At 36.5% G+C, this 20,359-nt stretch overlaps 1 protein-coding gene across 1 annotated transcript; it reads right to left on the bottom strand.

Annotated features, from left to right (window-relative positions):
• Positions 1-6,345: 6,345 nt before the first annotated feature.
• On the bottom strand, positions 6,346-19,368 carry LOC109429976 (ATP-binding cassette sub-family G member 1). The gene is made up of 5 exons (XM_019705984.3): positions 18,678-19,368; positions 18,312-18,610; positions 7,260-7,853; positions 7,027-7,192; positions 6,346-6,963 (listed from the first exon to the last, which is right to left on the bottom strand). Exons 1-5 carry the CDS (start codon positions 18,826-18,828, stop codon positions 6,362-6,364), a joined length of 1,812 nt encoding a protein of 603 aa, XP_019561529.3. The 5' UTR covers positions 18,829-19,368; the 3' UTR covers positions 6,346-6,361.
• Between the last annotated feature and the right edge of the window lie 991 nt (positions 19,369-20,359).

Below are 20,359 nucleotides of genomic sequence, written 5' to 3' on the forward strand. Positions count from 1 at the left end.
AGTTTAAAATCGGTCAACTGGTTCAAAAGTTACGATTTTTTGGAAATTTTTAGTTTTGAAAAACCTTAATTTTTTGGACCACTCTATATGAAAATTGGTCACCCTAATGACGAAATAAAAAAAAATACGGGTCAAATTATTTCCGAAGAACTACAAGCCCACCAAGTTTCACGACAATCGGAGATGCACTATATCGTTTTTCTATGGAACGGCCGCAGTAACATATATAACCTTCTGACGAGTCCTAAGGAGTGTATCGTAAAGTAGTTGAAAATGTTTACAATAGCCTCAAAAATAGTTTAATACAACTTTTAAGTAATTTTTTTTTGGAGATACTGTATAAATCCTTGAAAAAAGAAATGGCTTTTATGATTTTCTAAAAATGTTCTTTTAACTGGGTTTTTAACCTAGATTACTGAACGCATGTTTTTAAATTTTTGCACACCTTCTAAAAAATTGAAATTGCGAAAAAAGTTCGATAATGTTTAAAAATTGTTAACTTTTTTGTGCAAATATAATAAGCTCCAGAATCCTCATGATATAGGCAAATTATTTTTTTCAAGAAAAATCTCCACTGCTTTTGAGTGCAATTCTTAAAAATGGAAAAAGACCATTTGTGAGGAACCCCTTTTTTCTATGCTCCTCCAAATCATGTTTACGCAAATAAAAAATACATAAAATGAAAAATTCGCATTTTTTTAAATAGGGTATGTTTTTTTAATTTATGGACGAATAAGTTAGAACAAAAAATGGAATTTTATAACCTTTCAAGATTTTAAAAGCAGATCTTCAAAGTTTGAACAAAAAATAGACGTTTTTTGGAGTGGACCATTTTCTAGATATAGGAGATTTTTCTATCAAAAATATGAATTTTGAAAGTTGGTGTTGAATGATATGTTATGTGTACATAACTGTTAACAAGCATAAATATTTTCCAGATTTTTTATCGAACAAATTTTATTCGCAACAAATTTTTGAAATGTTGAAAAATCTTAACAAAATTGCATTTTGTGCAGATTTTTATTTTGTGAGGTGTATTCATTTAACAATATTTTCAATAATACTAAACATTTTCCAATTTTTTTCAAGCTCTTATAAACTTAACTATTTTGTGAAGATTTCATAGAAGAACCGAAATGAAAAGACCAACCCAGCTTCGAGATAGAGCATCCTGAATATTTTCAACTACTTTCCGATACACTCCTTAGTACAATATCTGGCTGATTTCCAATTGGGGATCCGTTATCAGAAATGCAAAAGTTATGGAAGGATTTCTTAGAAGAAATCTTGCAGGATTTTGTTTTCAGAATACTTGAATACTTGAAGAAATAGTAGAAGATTCCGAAATCTTTAGATTAAGGGCATTTTTATAAAAATTTCGAGGATGTCCCCAGCAACTCTTATCATTGATTTCTTTTGAATTCTAACTCTTCTACATATATTTTGTTTAGTATTCAGAATATTTCACCCCCTTAATGCTAGAACTAGGTAACTGGTTTTGAGAAATTTCGAGAGTTTTGTTTATATCTGAACAAGTTTTTCCACGAACTTAACATATGTTCAACTTCTGTACGTTTTCTCGTACTTGTGTTGAACATCAAACACCAAACATTGGGGTACCCGTGTTTGCTAGCGTATTCCGTACAGAAGAGTACTCAAGTACAAAACTTGTGTACGAACCGCAGTACAAAACGAAAATCGAACCGAGCGAAAACCGTGTCTGAAACCCGAAGTATCATTCGGATTGGTGAATGAGTAATGCCGAACTGTCAATCGTCCTGAATCGATTCTGAACTTACACCATTATAAACAAAAGTTTATTCATTACTAGTTAGAACTACAAAATCACATAATGATTCATCTAATAAGACCAACAAAGTGTTTGTTTTATACCAGGATTAGCTTTACCAGCCATTTTTATCCGCACTTCAAAAAAACGAGTTACCTTAGCATTAAAGGGGCCGTTTTGTTAGATGATTTTTCAGAAATTATTTCTATTTCAGATATATCTCCCGAAGAAACAGTTTCTGCAGAAATAAATTCATAAATTTCTCTTATTTTTTTTGGAAATTGTCATCTGCCGAAAGAAGTTTGAGACTTAATTTAGCGTAATTTATTAGCGATTTCATCATGAAATTGCACAAGCATTACTCCTTTTGAATTTTCCCAAAAAATAATCAATGAATTTCTGCAAATTTTCATGAAGTTATCCCAAAAAAATCATTCGAACTTTTTGACTCCGGATATTTTTTCTTTTTCAAATACATCTTCCAAAAAACCACAATGTTTTTTTCAATATGAAATTTCACAAGTGAAAATGAACCTTTAAAAATGTTTCTGGAGAAATTTATGCCATGAAATCCTCAAAAGTTTCTAAAAATAATTCATCAAATTCTACCGAAAGATCTTTTGAGATCTACTTTTGATTTCAGCATTTCTACCATGATGATGACTATGAATTATTTCAAAAGTTCCAGTAGAAATTCCCTTTGTGATTTCTCCAGAGATGTCTCAAGGATTCCTTTAGGAATTTCTCTTGGAACATCATCTGAAATTCTATCTTGGGGGCGTTCATAAACCACGTAGACTTTTCAGGGAAAGGGGGGGTCCGCCCAAAGTTTACGCATCACACAAAATTCATAATTTTTGTATGGAAAAAGGCTACTAGGTGAAGGAGACGGGTGGGTCTGAGATGACCAAATTTTAGTCTACGTGTTTAATTAACAACCTCCTAGATACCTTTAGATATTCCAACTAATAAACCAGATACGAGTAGCGCCTTATAAGAAAGTCATGAATTCCCGAACGCAACATCCGTTTTTTCGTTCTCCAACGAACTATCGATCCAGTACCAAATTCCAGAATCAATATACATATTAATTTTTTTTTTGTGTGTTAGTGTTCACACCATTAGGCAATGTCAAAATAAAAAAAACTCATTTTTATCTTGACTGTGACACTACCACGGACAATTTTCAACATGTTCGCGTGGACAAATCACGAGCTAGGTTGCCACTTATTTAATCATTATGCAAGTGTTAAACTAAGTAAATCAACATTTTTTATTCACTGCCTACTATGATATGAGTTATAGCTTAAATGCCTGCAAATTAAACCAATATATTGTATTCACAAGTAAAACTGGAACGTTATTTAATGATTGTGCAAATATTTTCACGCATACGGTAGTAGCCGTTTGAAAAAAAAATAATTCGTCTAGGGCTTTTAAGGGTTAATCTAGTACCAGGGATAGGGTGTGACTCAAAACTCTGCACGCTGCACACGCTGCTACGAGACAGCACAGCAGACTAGAGGGAGGCGGATACGTGCAATCGGTTGAATGTTGCACACTTTCTTTCCGTGCGCGGTCGGTCTCCTGTCTCTCGCACTCTGTCGTATACACTCTCTCTGTGTTTGTCTCTGTGCTTGACACAGTACTTGACTCCATGACTTGGTCCATGATAAGCTTAACAACTTTACCGGAAACACAAACTCTCTAATTATTTTCTTAAGTGTTTTTATGTATATTGAAAGTGCAATAAAAATGCACTGTTACAAGCACAGTGCCAAGCCCTCTCTCCGTAGAGCTAGTGCTGAAATTTGTCTCTCACACAGTTAAGAAAACTGTCATGCATTCGTTCCTCTCTCTCGGCAAAAACGGGAGACCAGCACTTGATATTGTGTGAAGCACAAGCTTTTTTGTGCATGCTGCCAATCCCTGCCTAGTACTAAATCTACATTAGATTCACAAAAAAACACGGTAAACAAAAAAACTGAACGATAGAACGGGGGATTTTTCCGCCAGATGGTGCTAATGAATCTTATAAAAAATAAATATATATATATAACATGAGATTCAGTATTTCGTCTTCAGCAAAGTTGATCAGGACAAATGTTTTTCTGAAAAAGGTCTGGGTCGTGCACGTAGAACCTTACAAATTCCTATTGAAGCTTTACAAATTTCGAAAAAAAAACTTTGATAAATTGTCTTGATTTTCCAAATTTTTTAAAAATGGAACTTCGAGATCCGGGAAAGTCCAGGTAAATCCGGAATTTCGATAACGAGGTGAGCTAGTTGATTCTGAATGTATTCATAAGGGGACGCTAGTGTGTCTTAACTATAATAAACTTTTTGGCAATTAGACTAAAAGACACAAAAGAGCCCATATAGCCGCGGCAGTAAGCACGCGGGCATTCACCAAGACCATGTTGAAGATGACGAGCTCAGTTTCCGGTCGGTTCAGGAACTTTTGTTTCTTAACTTAATTGGGCATGGAGTATCTAGAGTATTAGTACTTTCAGTAGTTCCTGCAGGAATTCCTCCAGAGATACCTGCAAACTTTCATATTTAGATTCCTTCAGGAGTTTCTTCGGGTAGTCCTCCATGTATTTTCCCATGAAATTTATCCAGGATTTCCTTTACGGATTATTTAAAAACTTTTTAAAAGTTTATGTAAAAAAATTTTTCTTGAAATTTCTACATTTTTCACTTATTATAGAATCTTTAGAGAAGTTTTTTTTAATTTCCCTTTAGAAATACGTCTACTCCAATAGATTTTTTTAGATAGTACCCCAGAATTGTTGACAATTTCACAATTATTTTCGAACGAGTGTAATCAGTTTCGTACCTTTAAATTCCGCCTTAATTGCTTATCCTTTGGCAGACACGGGTATTTCGACTAGCACTTGTAATCTTCCTCAGTGTCAGTTATCCAATGGAAAATTACAAGTGGTAGTCGAAATACGCGTATCTGTTCAAGGATAAGCAATAGTGGCGGAATTAAAAGGTACAAAACTGATTACATTCATTCGAAAATAATTGTGGAATTGTCAACAATTCTGGGGTACTCTCTTAAAACAACTAATGGAGTAGACGTATACATGGAGGATTACCCAAAAAAATACATGGAGGATTACCCAAAGAAGCTCCTGAAGGAATCCAAATATGAAAGTTTGCAGGTATCTCTGGGGAAATTCCTGTAGGAACTACTGAAAGTACTAATACAGGTATTCTTCGATATAATGTACCCTCGATATAGCGTACCCTCGATATAGCGAATTCAATATAACGTACATTTTGCTTCGATATAACGTACACCATTGAAAAATTTCATTTTTTCCAGTAATAACCACCAGATAACCTACGATATCACTCAAATCAATGCTGTGTTGCAGCATTAGCCTTGTTACCCAAAATTAGCACAATTTGGGGAAAAATTTTGTGTACGTTATATCGAAGCAAAATGTACGTTATATCGAAGCACAAAAAAACGAAATGAGTTTTTCGAGAAAACTCATGTTTTTCATTATTGTTTTTGTGAATTTCACCGAAATCATTATTTGGGGTTGATTTCACGTCGAGTACATCAATACTAGCATAAAAATATAAAAAAATGGTCTGCTTCGATAAAACGTACACTTCGATATAACGTACAAAGAGAAAATTTTTTTGTACGTTATATCGAAGAGTACCTGTACTCTAGATTTTATAAGAAACCCTGGAAGAATTCCTGAAGAAATTTTCAAAGAAATACAACGACAGGAATAAATTCTATCTATAAAAATTGTTGGAATAATTCTTGCAGAAATCATTTGATAAATACGGAAAAAATTCAATAGATTTTTCAAAAACCCTTGAATGAATTCCTAACAGTATGACTGGAGAAAAGTGAGTTTCATTTAGCTTTTTGCTTTCTATCATTTAACAATAGAACGATCATCAAGATTAGGAAGAGTAACCAAAGTAATATGCAGAATAATATGCACATTATTAAAGTCATAGTCATGGTGACCTATCAGTATAGGGGAGCCTAAATTGGAACTCTTGAGTAATTAGCTCAAATTTAACCATGACAGAGACTGCGGAGCACATGCTCTTCAAAAGCTCACGTTTCGTGTAGCAAAGGTCGAGTATGCAAGAGATATGTTGTAGAGATAGCTCTCCGGATAGCATGATCATTCTGGGGTAAACGGGTTCGATTCCCAGTCGGTTCAGGAACATTTCGTAAAGACAATTTCCTTTATTTCCTTGGGCATAGAGTATCTTCATGCCTGCCACACGATTATACACAAGCACAACGATCAATGGCAAAAACTGTAGAAGTGCTCATAGAACACTGAGCTGAGGAACATGCTTTGTACCAGTAGGGACGTTACGACAAGAAAAAGAAGGTGTACTGTTAGTTTATGGACGAGTCCTTTGTAATTCTGTCGCTCAATTCTTGGTTAACGAATTACTAATAATGTGAAAATTGTGGATAGAAACGAACGTCCACTGCATGACCGAGATTGTATGATAGGCTTATCGGACAATACAGAATAATGCCAATAGCTTTTGCACATGTAGAAGATCACTAATTATTTATTTAAATCGCCTTAGCCTAACAACAAAAGCTACATAAACTGTTAACAGCAAAACACTTATAATACCTCCCAGAATGGCAGCGTTCCTACCAAATCCATAAGGATCAATATCAAACTGCTCCAAAATACTGGCTGGCTTCTTGTAGTGGCAATAAATCTGCGGACACCTGAGATTCTCCCGACCATACCCATACACGGCCTGCATCGCCCCGTGGAACAGATACTGGAAGAACGATACATCGCTCATCGGTTTCAAATAGGGAACCAAATCCTTCGAGTTGACAAAGAACCCGGAAAATATGATCGGAACGATGCAGGCATTCGCGACCACGAAGTTTTGTGTCTTCATGCTGAAACAGATGCCGGCAAACACTCCAATGTACTGGCCGATGACTCCTCCGAAGAACACCATCAGCCATACCATGGCGAACCGATGCAGTTCCAGGGGTTGATCGGAAAGGTAGTAGAGCGAGGGCAGCATCAGCAGAGGACACACTATCTGCAGGGGGAGATCGTTGAGAAGTTTGGACAGAAAATACGCCTCGCGGGAGTACCAATTGTTGGCAATTTCCTTGATGGTGACGTTTGCTTCTTCGGTATCTGCAGGGAATGGAATGTGTTAAGATGAGTCAAGTTCAAATGAAGGATTGATTGATTAATTACAATTTATCACAGCCATGGCATTGCAGAAGTAAACAATTGCAAAGATCTGGAAGTAACAACTGGCGTTTGCGATTACTTTGCTGCCGTCGTTTCCTATGTCGTAGTGAACTATTCCAAAAACTAATCCTAGCGCTATGTACAGTCCGACTCGCACTTTCAGGAAAAACTGTGAAAAAAAAAAACAATTCAAGATTTCATTACACCTCTCAACACTGATTTTCAAACTAACAAACCTCATCCTTTGCAGTGGAGATCGCTGATCTCTTGAGCAACACTAAAAACTGGTACCAGAACGGAACCTGGTAGCGTCTAACAACCACATCTGGTCTGGTTATAGTAGGACTTGACGGACCTCCTTCGAAAAGATCGCGCATTTCCGACTGCGTTCGAGCGATCATCGCTTCTTTAGATTCTTCGGCATCCGATGTGAGAACTTCAATGGCAAAATCTGCCGGGTTGTAATACTCTGGGCAATGGAAGCCTGCCGATTCCAGCGCTGGGACCATGGCGTCAATTGACCCGAAGTAAAGGCAGCGACCTTTCACCAACAGGTAGACGTCGTCAAATAACTGGAACAAACTGGACGCGGGTTGATGGATGGTACACACGATGGTTCGTCCTCCCATTGCTAGGGTTTTCAAATGGGATATGATCTGCGTCGAAGCAACGCTATCCAGACCGCTGGTGGGTTCGTCCAAAAGCATAACGGCTGGGTTGGTGATCAGCTCCACTGCGACGGATAACCTCTTCTGCTCTCCTCCGGATAAGTTCTTCACCAGTGTTGATGAGCTATTCTCTAGTCCTAATAGCTGAAGGATTTCTTTGATCTGAAACAAGTGAAGCTAGTTGAGCACTAGAACTAACCAACGATCTTGAAGAGACTTTATAAAGAGAATTTATTTGTTTCTTAAAACTATCAGAATCAGTTATTATAAAACATAATCCATTCGAGTTTGTTGCGTTTTTGGTAATCTTTAAAAAGTTTTCAGTTCGGTCTCAGGTCTCCAGTTAGCCTAGTGGTTAAGGCCATGGATCGCCAAATCGGAGACGGTGGGTTCGATTCCCGTTCCGATCGGGAAAAAATTCTCGACTCCCTGGGCATAATGTATCATTGTACTTGCCTCACAATATAAAAATTCATGCAATGGCCGGCAAAGAATGAACTTCAATTAATAACTGAGGAAGTGTTCAAAGAACACTAAGTTGAAGCGAGGCAGGCCAAGTTCCAGTGGGAACGTAGAGCCATAAAGAAGAAGAAGAAATAGTTTTCAATTCATCCAAAAATTATTTCAAAATTCTTCAAAAATGTATGCTACCACGTACTGTTATGTCAAACAATGTCATTTAATGTCTTATTTTCACAAATTTGAGAAAAAATACCTTCGTGAATATGCCATGTTTTTTTAAAGTTTTTCTCCTTTGTAGTATTCGAAATCGTCATTCCTTCCTTCCTCACCTATCATATGTACTATATTCCTTTAAAGTTTTGTCAAGGATTTTTTGAGAAATTTTTCCAAAAATTGATTCGGAAATTCTCTTCTTCTTTAAGGTTGAAGGATTCGTCATTGACATAACCGTCATCATCGAAAATTCGAAAGCAGTTTTCTTGTTCAAATCTGATATTTCTGCAGTGAAAATGTATTCACTGTGTTGCGGGTGGTGAATGGAGTACAGTGAATATATTATCAATGCAAACATTTAAGTTTTCAGCGAGAAAACTGCTTTTGAATTTTCAATGATGACGATTTTGTCAATGACGAATCCTTCAACCTTAACACACCCTTCAGGAATTCCTTCAAAAGTTCATATGAGTAGTTCTTTACATATTGTATTAGATATTTCTTCAGGGATATCTTCAGGAATTCCACTGGAAACTCTTGTAGAAATGTCTCCAAGAATTTCTTTATGAATTCTAAATGGAATTATTTCAGAAATTTTTACAGAAATATTTGCTAGTGACTTTACAGGAATTCTTCTGAAAGTTTTTGCAAAGTCCAATGATCGTTACACGATCACAACGCCAATACGTTCATGGATTCCTGCATTTTTATAAGTTTTACTCTATAAATTGTTACGACAATTTCTCAATAAATATTTTTTGGGAATTCCATAAAGGGGTTTCATGCATTTTTTCCAGAATTCCTCTGCAGCATCGATCTGGAGATATATGAAAAAAATCCTTTCGGGATACTTCTATAACCGTAAATGATTTCTTTATGCAATTTTTCAGGGATTCCTTTAGAATTTAAGGATTCTTTCAGACACTTTATTAAGAAAAATCATCAAAAGTGTTTCCACAGATTTTTCTAGAAAGTCTTCTTGAAATTCTTAAATTCCATAATAAAATTGCAGAAATTTTAGAAAAAAACTGTAGAAGTTCTTGAAAACATAACTGAAGAAATTTCTGATAGGTTAGGATTTTTGGGAGAAACTCTGAATTAATACCAGCAAGAGCTAGAGAACCCTCATTCCTTTAAGATTTTCTTGAGTTCTTCCTTTGGAAGGGAAGAAAAGGGTTCTCAAATGAACGAGCTAGTTAAAAACCTCGTAAATGCTAAAAATATTTCTGGAGTTATTTCAGGAGGAACATCTGATGCATTTCTGATTTCTGATTTCAATCAGAAATTTTCTCCAGGAATTTCTTTAGTTTTTCATGAATGTTTTTGAAAATTCATCCAATAAACATTCAGGTATTTCTTCGGGAGTTCTTCCAGCGATTCTTTCAAAAAATCTTCCAGATATGGTTTAAGAAGATTCCTATGAGAAAACCATTGATTTCTTTAGGATTTTTTTGTTTTCTTTGGAATTATCTCCAAAGATTTCTAGAGACTACTGCAGAAATAATTAAGGAACTTTTTCATGGATTCTTTAAAACGATCCTCCAAGAATTCCTTTAGAAAGATATTCAAAGAATTTCTTTTGATAGTTCGTAAGAGAATCTCGCTTAAAGTTTTTTCTGGAATTTGCTTCGGAATTTTCGTTAAATGATCCTTTCGTCAAAAATTCCCCTAGGAAAGTTGTTATGGGTATTTTACAAAAATCTTCCAGATTTCTTTAAGGAAATCATCCACAGATTTCTTCAGCAATGCCTTCAACGATTATTTAAGAAAATCAAATGTCGCTCCAGATGTTTCTCTAAGGATTTCAGTAAAAAAAATCTCCACAGACTCCTTCAAATTTATTTTATTAAAATTCCTTCGGAAATTCTTGCAGGGATTTTTTTTTTAAATTTCACTGGATATTCGTACAAAAATTCCTAAAATTTTCTGTGGCTCTCTCCCAAAATCCATGGATTCAGAAAGTATTCCAGGTATTTGGCCTTAAAATCAACCAAGCTGGCGATTTGAAATTCTTCCATGTATTTTTTTTACGAAATTTCTAAAGAATTTCCTGAATTTCTTCAAGAATTTGTTTTGATTGATTTCATTGGGATCCTTCTGAAACTCTACCAGAAATTACCAAAGAAATTTTTTAGGGAACTCGTTTTTCACATCCAAATTTTCCATAGGGATTTCTTTAGAAATTCTTTCAGGTTTTAGTTTAAATTCTTGCAGTGCACAGTGGCTGATTTCGTCATTTTAGCGCGCTTAATTAATAACTTTTTTGTTATTAAGTTTAGCGTCATGGTGTCTTCGAGAAAGTTTTTCACTATGATAAGGAGCTTCTTTTGAACTTCTGTGAAAAATGATCAATCCCCCTAAAAGTGAGATAGAAAATTTATTTTTTGAATTATTCAAGATACGAGGTTGGTGTCTTTACAAAAGTTGTAGAAAATGTGGTTTGGATCAACTTTGTCGAAGACACCAAGTTTGTAACTCCGTTACTTTTTAAGATACGTTACGTTTTCTTTAATCAGCCCCTTGAAAAAGGTTTTTGCTCAATAACTTTCTAAGAATTGATTCTACATTTTTCTCATGTTCTACAAAGTTCTAGATAATGGTGAAACACACAACTTTGCTGAACATGACATTCCGCTAATTCCAAAATTAAAATAGTTATAACGGTTTTTATAGTTTTTTGGGCCATATTTCAAGCTTTTATGACTTAGCTATAGGCAATTATATGCAAATTTCCTTTTATGCATGTAATAGTACAAGTAATTGTCTCTCTTAGAAAGCCAAAATCATCAAACTGTATAGAAACTTACATCCATTTATGTTACTCTTATATGGGATTTATTTATATTTTCAACATATTTATTTGACAGTTCATGTCACTTTGCATTAAACAAAAAGAAAGGTTTGTGGTGTATTCTGGGTCATTCGTGAAGTACGTTACATAAAAACTTACCATCTACTTCTATTTTCTTACTAACTCATAGTACTCCACGTAGATCACGAAAAGAGCGAATGAAGCGCCATTTCTTATAAAACTCCAAACATGCGCGTGACATATTCTGTGAACGCTCCCACTAGCACATGTCTGCACATGTCTACATTGCTTAAGGTACACCGGGGCAAGATGGAACACGAAGTTTAAAAATAGATTTCGATACAATTTGGAAATTTTTCCTTCGCTAAAAGATTGTTTGAATCAAAAACTATGTGTTATGGCGATCAAACTGTTTATCATCATTACAAAAATTATGTTAACCCGCTGTTTCATCTTGCCCCACCCGTTTCAACTTGCCCCGATGTACCTTATAGTAAATTATAAATTTTATTGCACTTCAAAGAAAGTTGCTGTTAAATCGTTATCAGACGAAAGAAGTGGCTCCGTGGTCATGCGACTAGGGTCACCAAGCTCTTAGTCGTATCGTGCTGAGGAGCGCGGGTTCGATTCCCGCCGCAGCAGTCAGGAAAAGTTTTCGGCTGTGCCACTGGGCGTTGCATGCTAGTCCGTTGTCTAGTGTCGTGTTTCCTTCAAAGAGCGAAAAGCTCACTGGAAGCATTGAACGTGTCCGTGTCTTTTTAACACTTTATGCGTTCTTTTCGTGAACTACGTGGAGCATTGTGAGTTAGTAAGAGAATAGAAGTAGATGGTAAATTTTTATGTAACGTACTTCACGTATGATCCAAAATACACCACAAACCTTTCTTTATATTAACACAGACTTACAATAATAATAAAAATGCAAAATGACATGAACTGTCAAATAAATATGTTGAAAATTTACATAAATCCCATATAAGAGTAACATAAACGGATGTAAGTTTCTATACAAAAACCATCTTACAGTCTCTTACAGTTTGATGATTTTGGCTTTCTAAGAGAGACAATTACATGTACTTTTACATGCATAAAAGGAAATTTGCATATAATTGCCTGTAGCTAAGTTATAAATGCTTGAATTATGGCCCAAAAAACTATAAAAACCGTTATAACTATTTTAATTTTGGAATTAGCGGAATGTCATGTTCAGCAAAGTTGTGTGTTTCACCATTATCTAGAACTTTGTAGAACATGAGAAAAATGTAGAATCAATTCTTAGAAAGTTATTGAGCAAAAAACTTTTTCAAGGGGCTGATTATAGAAAACGTAACGTATCTTAAAAAGTAACGGAGTCACAAACTTGGTGTCTTCGACAAAGTTGCTCCAAACCACATTTACTACAACTTTTGTAAAGACACCAACCTCGTATCTTGAATAATTCAAAAAATAAATTTTCTATCTCACTTTTAGGGGGATTGATCATTTTTCACAGAAGTTCAAAAGAAGCTCCTTATCATAGTGAAAAACTTTCTCGAAGACACCATGACGCTAAACTTAATATCAAAAAAGTTATTAATTAAGCGCGCTAAATTGACGAAATCGGCCACTGTGGCAGTGGTGTCTTAAAACAAAAATCCAGATATTCCTTCAAAAGTTCTTCCAGTTATTTCTTCAGATTGTCCACCAGAGATTTGTTCAGCCATAACTCTAGGGATTCCATTAAGATTCCAACATGAATGTATCCAGAAATTGCTTCCGGGATGTAGAAATTCATGCAGAAATTCCACCAGAGATTCCAGTATGTTCATACAGAGATTGCTTCCTCAGAAATGTATCTGGAATTTCCTCTAAAGATAACTCAAATTTCGGCATGGTTTTCTTTAGAAATTTACTGAAAACTATTCCCTAGGAATTTCTACGGAAAAACCATGAGAAACATTTCTTTTTTCTAGAGATTTTTGGAGATGCTTTGCTCATCTATTCGTTTCTAAAGATATTCCAGATTTTACCAGAATTTTATCTATGAGTTCATTTAATAATAATTTCAAAAATCCTCCAAAATTTGTTAAAGGATTTTTTAAAGAATTTTCCTAAAAATATTGTTTTTTTGGAATTTCACCAAGAGTTTCCGGAGAAGATTTCTTCAGAAATTGCTTCAGGAATGCCTTCTGAAATTCCTTTGAGGAGTTATTTTTATCTCCAGATACTTTTCAGAATTTGAGGGAATTTCTTCAATAGTTCTCCTATGGATATTTTGATAAATTTTCCGGCTCTTTCAGTATTTATAAAGCAGCTTAAACGGCTTTTATTTCTACTGTCATATGCTTCGATGTTTTCACCTTTGTTTCAAATAAAAATTAGCGAAACATTCGTCAATCACAGTCGTAAGCAGTCATTAAAAAGTTCTTCCATTGAGTTTTCCATAGATACTTCTAAAACTTTCTTTACAAATACTACATTGCTTCGAAAACTCTTCCCAAGGTTCTTAAAAGATTTTTTTTAGGAAATCCTTTCTGTGATTTCATTAGAAATTACTTTAAGGATTTTTGTTCTAGAAATTAGAGATCCCCGCAGAATTTGTTCAGATATTCCTGCAGAGATTTCTCAGAAGTTTTTCTATAAATTGCACAATAACTACTAAAGAACACTTTGAAAAATCCAAGAAGGAATTCCTTAGAAATACCTATAGGATTGTCTAAAAAAAAAAAAAATAAACTCCTGGAGACACCTTTGACAACTCATGGAAGAAATTCCTGAATTTTCTTTAGAAGTCCCTGGATATAAATTGCAATTTCGGAAGTTATCCTGGATAAATGCAAACGATATCACCTAACAGAAAATCTGAAGAAAAAGGCTAAGATAATTCTCAGAAATAATTCGTGAGAGAACTATGAAGGAACTCTGCAAGTTATTACAAGGAAAAATGCTGAAGAAAATTCTGAGAGATCCTAATAAGATACCTCTGAAGGAATTTGTACACCTGGGTTAATTATCTACAGAAACATAAAACCTGGAGGAATTCCTAAAAGAATCTATATAGGAAGAATGAAAAAAAAAATTTTTTTGGAGGAATCATTAAAATGATACCTGTTAGAACTGGAGTAACATTTCTTGAAATATTCCTTGGAAAATGCTTATTCTGGAGCAAATTCTAAAGAAATTGTTGACAAAATCTTCGACAAAAAAAATTCGACAAAAATCCGAGAACCTGCAGGAAATATTGGAAAAATCTCTGGAGGAATTTCCAGAAAAATCTCTTGAAATTTGTTCAAAGTAAATACCAAATAAATTCCAGATAAAATGTCTGATTTAATGGAGTAAATAATGCAAACAAGCTAATAAGTTAAAGATAACTAAGAGAAGGCAAATACAGTCTGACTAGCATTTAGCGGTATTACTTGAAATGTAATGGAATGATTAATACAACGAGAAAGAGAATAAATAAATACACTTTAAAGTAAAAAAGAGTAATGCCTGAAGAAACCTCTAGAGATATTCAAGCAATTATTTCAGAAAAAAATGTAATAAACTCTGAATTTAAAAAGAAAATCCCTTTGCAAATTTCTAAATGAATCTATGAATCTTTGTAAAACAAAATCTCCTGGAATTGCATCTTCTGAAAGAATGTTTGAAGGAATTCCTTAAGAAACTCCTAGAAGAATATTTTGAGAAATTTTCAGAAGAATTTTCTGAGTAATTCTAAGGATAATCTCCAGGAAAAAAAACTTACAAAATTTCTGGAGGCATTCTTTCAGAAATGTTTGAAGGAATATGAGCATAAACATCTGTAGCAATCCTAAAGAATCTCTCAAGGGATCCCGGGAGGAATGTCGCAAAAAATCTGACGAAATCCAAGGACCAGTTTCAATATTAATCTTTTGAGATATTTCTTAAGAAATTCCTAAACAAGTGCCAAAAAAAATCCTGGGGGAATTCCGGAAAGAATCTATGGCGGAATTCCTGGAATATTTTTCAAAAAAATCGTGGAATGGAGTGCATTTTGAAGGGATATTAAGAGGAATCTTTGGAGGAATTCTTACTAAAATTATTCCTAGAAATCCTGCGAGAATCTTCTTTCTGTAAACTTTCCAGAAAGTTAGAGGAACTTCTGGTGGTGCTCCTGGAGGTTTTTTTCTAGTTCATTTATTCATGTCTCAATCGCCCCCTGAAGGTTATTCTGACGAATTTTCTTGAAACTTTAAGAAGAATTCTTGTAAAACTAATAAGAAGAATTCTGTTGGTAATTTTTGATCCGTAATGCGTTGTAACATCACCCTTCTACCTGTCATGCTACAGTCTAACATGGCTCCTGGCATGACAAATTCATGATCCAATCGTTTGCTTGCGGTAGACCATATACTGCACTTGTTCAATGTCATGCTCCGGGCATTCCTCTAGAAATTCTTCAGGGAAATCATCCAAGAATTACTCCAGGAATTCTTTTGAGAATTCCTCCAGAACTTCCTCTGGAAATTCCTTCAGGAATTCTTTGGCAAATTTCTCCCGAAATTCTTCAGAGAATTTCTCTAGAAAATCCACCGCAAGGTCCTCCAGAAACTACTCCGGGTACTCGTTTAGAAATTCCTCAGGGAAATCATCCAAGAAATACCAGGAGTTCTTTTGGGAATTCCTCCAGGCAAATATTTTTTGGCAAATTCCTCCAGCAATTCTTTTGAGAATTCCTCTAGAAACTCCTCCTGAAATTTCTCCGGAAATTCCTCCAGAAACTCCTCCAGGAATGCATCCAATTGCTTTGGGAGTTCCTCCAACACTTCCTATGGGAATTGCTCAGAAATTCCATCGCGAATTATTTCGGAAATTATACAGGACATTTTTCGAAAATTCGTCCAAAAATTTCTTTAGGGACTGCTTTAGATTTTTTTCCGGGAATTCCTCCAGAAATTGATCGGGAAATTCTTCTTGAAATTTCTCTGACAAAAACATCTCCAATCATATCTTCAGAAATTCATCTGGAATTCCTCTAGAAATTCCGATTGGAATTCACTTAAAAATTCCTATGTAAATTCCTCAACAAATTCTTCTGCAAATTCTTCAAAAACGTCCTCCAGGAATTTATCCAAAAACTTATCTGGAAATTTTTCAAGAAATTCTTCCGATAATTTTCGCAGAAATTGCTTTGAAAGTTCCTCCAGGATATCTCAAGAAGTTTCTGCTGGAATCCGTCCGGAAAATCCGCAGGAAATTCCTCCAGAAATTCTTCCTAGAATTCATCCAGATATTACTCTGGAAATTCCCGAGAATCCAGATATTCTTCAAAAAAAATCTCCAGCGAAATTTCCTCAGGAAATCTTCAATAATTTCCCTCAGGTATGACCCAAGGCATTCCCACGTAGAAACTTCAAAAAATTCCCACAGGGATCACTCAAGACATTTCCCTAGAGAATCCTCAAGGAATTCTCACAAAAATAACTCAAGATCCTCAAGAGATTCCGCAGATAATCTTCAAGGAATCAGTCGTCTGAGCGTCTGACCGTACCGAGCTCTCGACGCATACTAATTAGACACCAGCAAAACAAACTGCCTGGTGACTAGGTATACGGAGTGCGAGTCTCGGCTTCATAAAAATGATTCGCTCTTACTTGTAGTTATTGGGCACAAACAGGAGTGTGTTGTGGATTGGCATCTAAGCCGAAAGAGAGATGAGTTTGTGAAATAGGAGTGTTCACGGTGCGGCTTCGGAGTCAGATTGGCTTTCTATTCCGCAGAATCATTACTTGTTTTGTGGCTTAGTTGGTTAAAGCGCCGGCCTAGCGAATAGGCAGTCGTGGGTTCGAATCCCACCAGAACGCGATTTTTTTTCACAGATTTCATCTCTCAATTTGTCAATTAGCAACATTGCAAGTTTTTTCAGTATGTTTCAGACATACCAGCCAATCTGGTAAAATGCCAGTAAATTGGGCAATATGTGTCATTGATCCCCAGGGATTGCTGATGAAATTTTGGCAGGGATCCCCAAGAAATTCTCTTCAAAGAATCCTTAAGAAATTGCCGCATGGATTACTTATTAAATTTCCTCAGGATTTTTTTTAAGAAATTACCTCCTCAAAGCATCCTCAAAGATTTCTTTCAGAGACCAAGTGTCAAGAAATTTCCCCAGTACTTAAGGAATTTTATTTGGGATTTCTTACGAAATTTCCCCAGAGAATTTTAAAGGAAATTTACAGAATTCACTCAGGGAAACATTTTTGAAGGAATTCTCGACGGACCTCTTAAAAGTATTCTTGAAAGTATCCCTGAAAGAATTACTAGAAGAATACTACAAGGAAGTCGTAGAGAAATTCTTAAAAGATTGATTGACGAAATTCCTGAAGGAATAATCAAAGAGTTTCCTTGAAACATCTTTGAAAAAAATAATGAAATTTTGGAAACTTTTCCTGGAGATCTCCTAGAAAGTATAACTACAGATAAAAAATTAAACAAAAACCTAAGGCCATTTTTTCAAAAAATCCCATGAAGCATCCACGAAAGAATTCCTGGGGGCATCGCTGAAGCAATCCCCAAAAATATTCCCGGAACAATTGCAAAGGAATCCAGAAGAATCCAAAAAAAAAACTTGGAGTAATCTACGATGAAATTCGCGAAGGTGTTCTTGAAGAAAACCACGAGAAAATTTCTGGAGTTTCTACGGGAGTTCCTGGAAGAATCCCCGTACGAATTCCTGCGGGAATCTTCGAAGGTATTTCTGGAGATTTCTCCGAAAGAAGACACGAGGGAAATTTATAGAAATCCTGGAGCCATCACCGAAAAAAAATCAGCTTCTTGGTTGAATTTTTATTTTTTTTGTGGGGACGTTATGCCAAGAAGAAGAATAATTAATAAGAAGCAATAGCCCCTCCTGCGGGCCACAGATGGTGGTCTCCATACCGATATTCTAAATTTTCTGCGGCGAGAATATGATATATGTTTTGATTATTGTGCTCTGACGTTCTTGTAAATACGATATCTATTTTAATGCACCAAAATCGGCACACTTAAGTTAAATTACAGCCTAACATCAAGAATAATATCGTTTGGTATTCAAATAAGTCGAGGATAATTCGTGATTGGCTTCTAACACGCTGTAGAGCTTACTGGCATAAAAGAATCAGGAAGCATTTTTGAATAAAGCTTACCTTGTTCCTCTTCTCCTTAGTGGATGTACTTCGGGGCATCTTCATATCCACGGCGTAGGTCATAGTTCCCCGGACTGTCAGGTAGCTCAGCAAAGGGCAGTCCTGTTCTACGTAGACACTGCGGGGATCGTTCTCCTCCACCGGCTCATCTCCAATTATAATCGATCCACTCAATCCAAATAGATTCATTCCAGCCAGCACATTCAACAATGATGACTTCCCCGCTCCGGACGGCCCCATCAAAGCCACCAACCGTCCATGTTTGAACTTCCCCGATACATCGCTGAGAATTTCCTTTCCTGCAATAAAAAAATGTGCTATGCAATTAAACGCTGATCAATCGTCAGTCACTGGAATCACACCAACCGTCAACCGTGTAGTAAACATTGCGGAACTTCAATGTCGATGGCACAAAATTGAGCAGCGGCTTTGTCGCCGTCGCCGCCGTCAGTTCGAACTCCTCCTCGGCGGGCATTCCGTTCGTTCGATCACTTCTATTCAGCAGCTTCAGTGGCATACAGTTCAACAGTTCATTGATAATTGCTATTCTTTAGGGCACCGATATAAACGATCAACGTTGATTACTCCATGGTCTATGTACCTACTCGACTTGCATAACACACGTGAATTTAGCTCGATTCCCCAGATTTCATTCCAAATTAATTGACTGGATAATAGCACACCTCACTCAGATCGAGCACTTCACCGTCCACAGTCTGTCAAAATGATATCCACATTCGAAAATTCCAGTGTTTCCGACGACTAACTTAATTACCATCGTGATCAAAACCGTTCCATCGCGTTTAGGAGCAAAATGACGATCGCTTAGTAGAAGCGTTCCACCTGTTGCACGTGCTAGTACCGACTGACAACCGATGCACGATCGTCGGTGGTAATGCTGGTGCTGCTGGTCGGCTGGTCGGCGCGCTATGATTGAGTACCTGTGTACTTAGATATTGCTCCACGTGCATACATACGGTCAGTAAATACACTCGCGCGCGCCCCCGAGTACAGACTGTGTGGTGAGTGTAACTGGGCAACTTTGTTGTGCATTTTGGCACCGACCCGAGTGCAGGTGCAGTTGCACTTGTACCTAGAGGATCGTCCATCATGCGAACGAACGCTTCGTCCGTTGATGATGAATGAAGCTGGGAAGTTTCTGTGATGTCACGGCGATGTCGCCGAGGGCAGTAGTACCTACCCTAAGGCCTAGCAGATGAGAACGGTGAGAAGAAGGTTAGAATCGATCATTTGTGAGAATTCAATGACTGGATACAATCGTTGAATAATTTTCCTGGGAAAAATGGAAATTCCATTTGTTATGCGTTGCAGATGTTAGGCAGATTGATTGCATTTTGTTAATAGAATGAGTGAAGGTCAACAGCTAGTCACGAGAATAATACGAAGGAAAGTAAATGTAGACTTTTAGAGAGTGTTCGAATCAAGTGAAAAATCATTTGTAACGAAATGAATAGTTTCTCAGCGGCTTCAACTAATAACACTTTGGAGTCAAAGGGCGATGACGTCGACCATAACTCCATCGGTAGCTGTTCGGTTTCCCAGATCCTAACTATCAACCGGTGCATATAGGTGATCAACTTTTCTGGGCCCATCTTGATGAGCTCAGCTACGATACCATCCTTACCAGCTGCTTGGTTGGTTTTGAGCAGGTGAATGGCATTCTTAGGTGGCTCATTTTCGTCCCCTGATACATTGGCGTAATCGTTTCTTCCGTTGTCGTGGTCTCTCGTGACTACGTTGTCCGGGCCATTCGGGTGCCCATCGAAGTGTTGCTTCCACCTTTCCACCACCGATTCGCGGCACGAAGCCATTTCGGGATACGTTGAGCTTTTGGTAGAACTTCCGTGATTCATGGGAACGGCACAGTAGTTCCATTTCTTCGAACTCCGCTTCTTCCAGACAGCACTTTTTCTCCCGAAAGATGCGGATCTGCTGTTTCCGCTTCTGTATGTAAGGTATGTAACGTTCCCCGTCCTGCCGGGTTCCATGCTGCAGCATTACCGTGCGTGCAGCGTTCTTCTCCTACA

Source organism: Aedes albopictus, chromosome 2, assembly GCF_035046485.1.
Source record: "Aedes albopictus strain Foshan chromosome 2, AalbF5, whole genome shotgun sequence".
Lineage (NCBI taxonomy): Eukaryota > Metazoa > Arthropoda > Insecta > Diptera > Culicidae > Aedes > Aedes albopictus.

Excerpts from the sequence above, each read along its gene's own strand:
- LOC109429976 (XM_019705984.3), bottom strand. The coding sequence starts at position 18,828 with ATGCCACTGAAGCTGCTGAATAGAAGTGATCGAACGAACGGAATGCCC. Across the intron at positions 7,854-18,311 it reads CTAAGGAGAAGAGGAACAAG|ATCAAAGAAATCCTTCAGCT; the intron begins GTAAGCTTTATT and ends CACTTGTTTCAG. Across the intron at positions 6,964-7,026 it reads TGCCATGGCTGTGATAAATT|ATACCGAAGAAGCAAACGTC; the intron begins GTAATTAATCAA and ends CATTCCCTGCAG.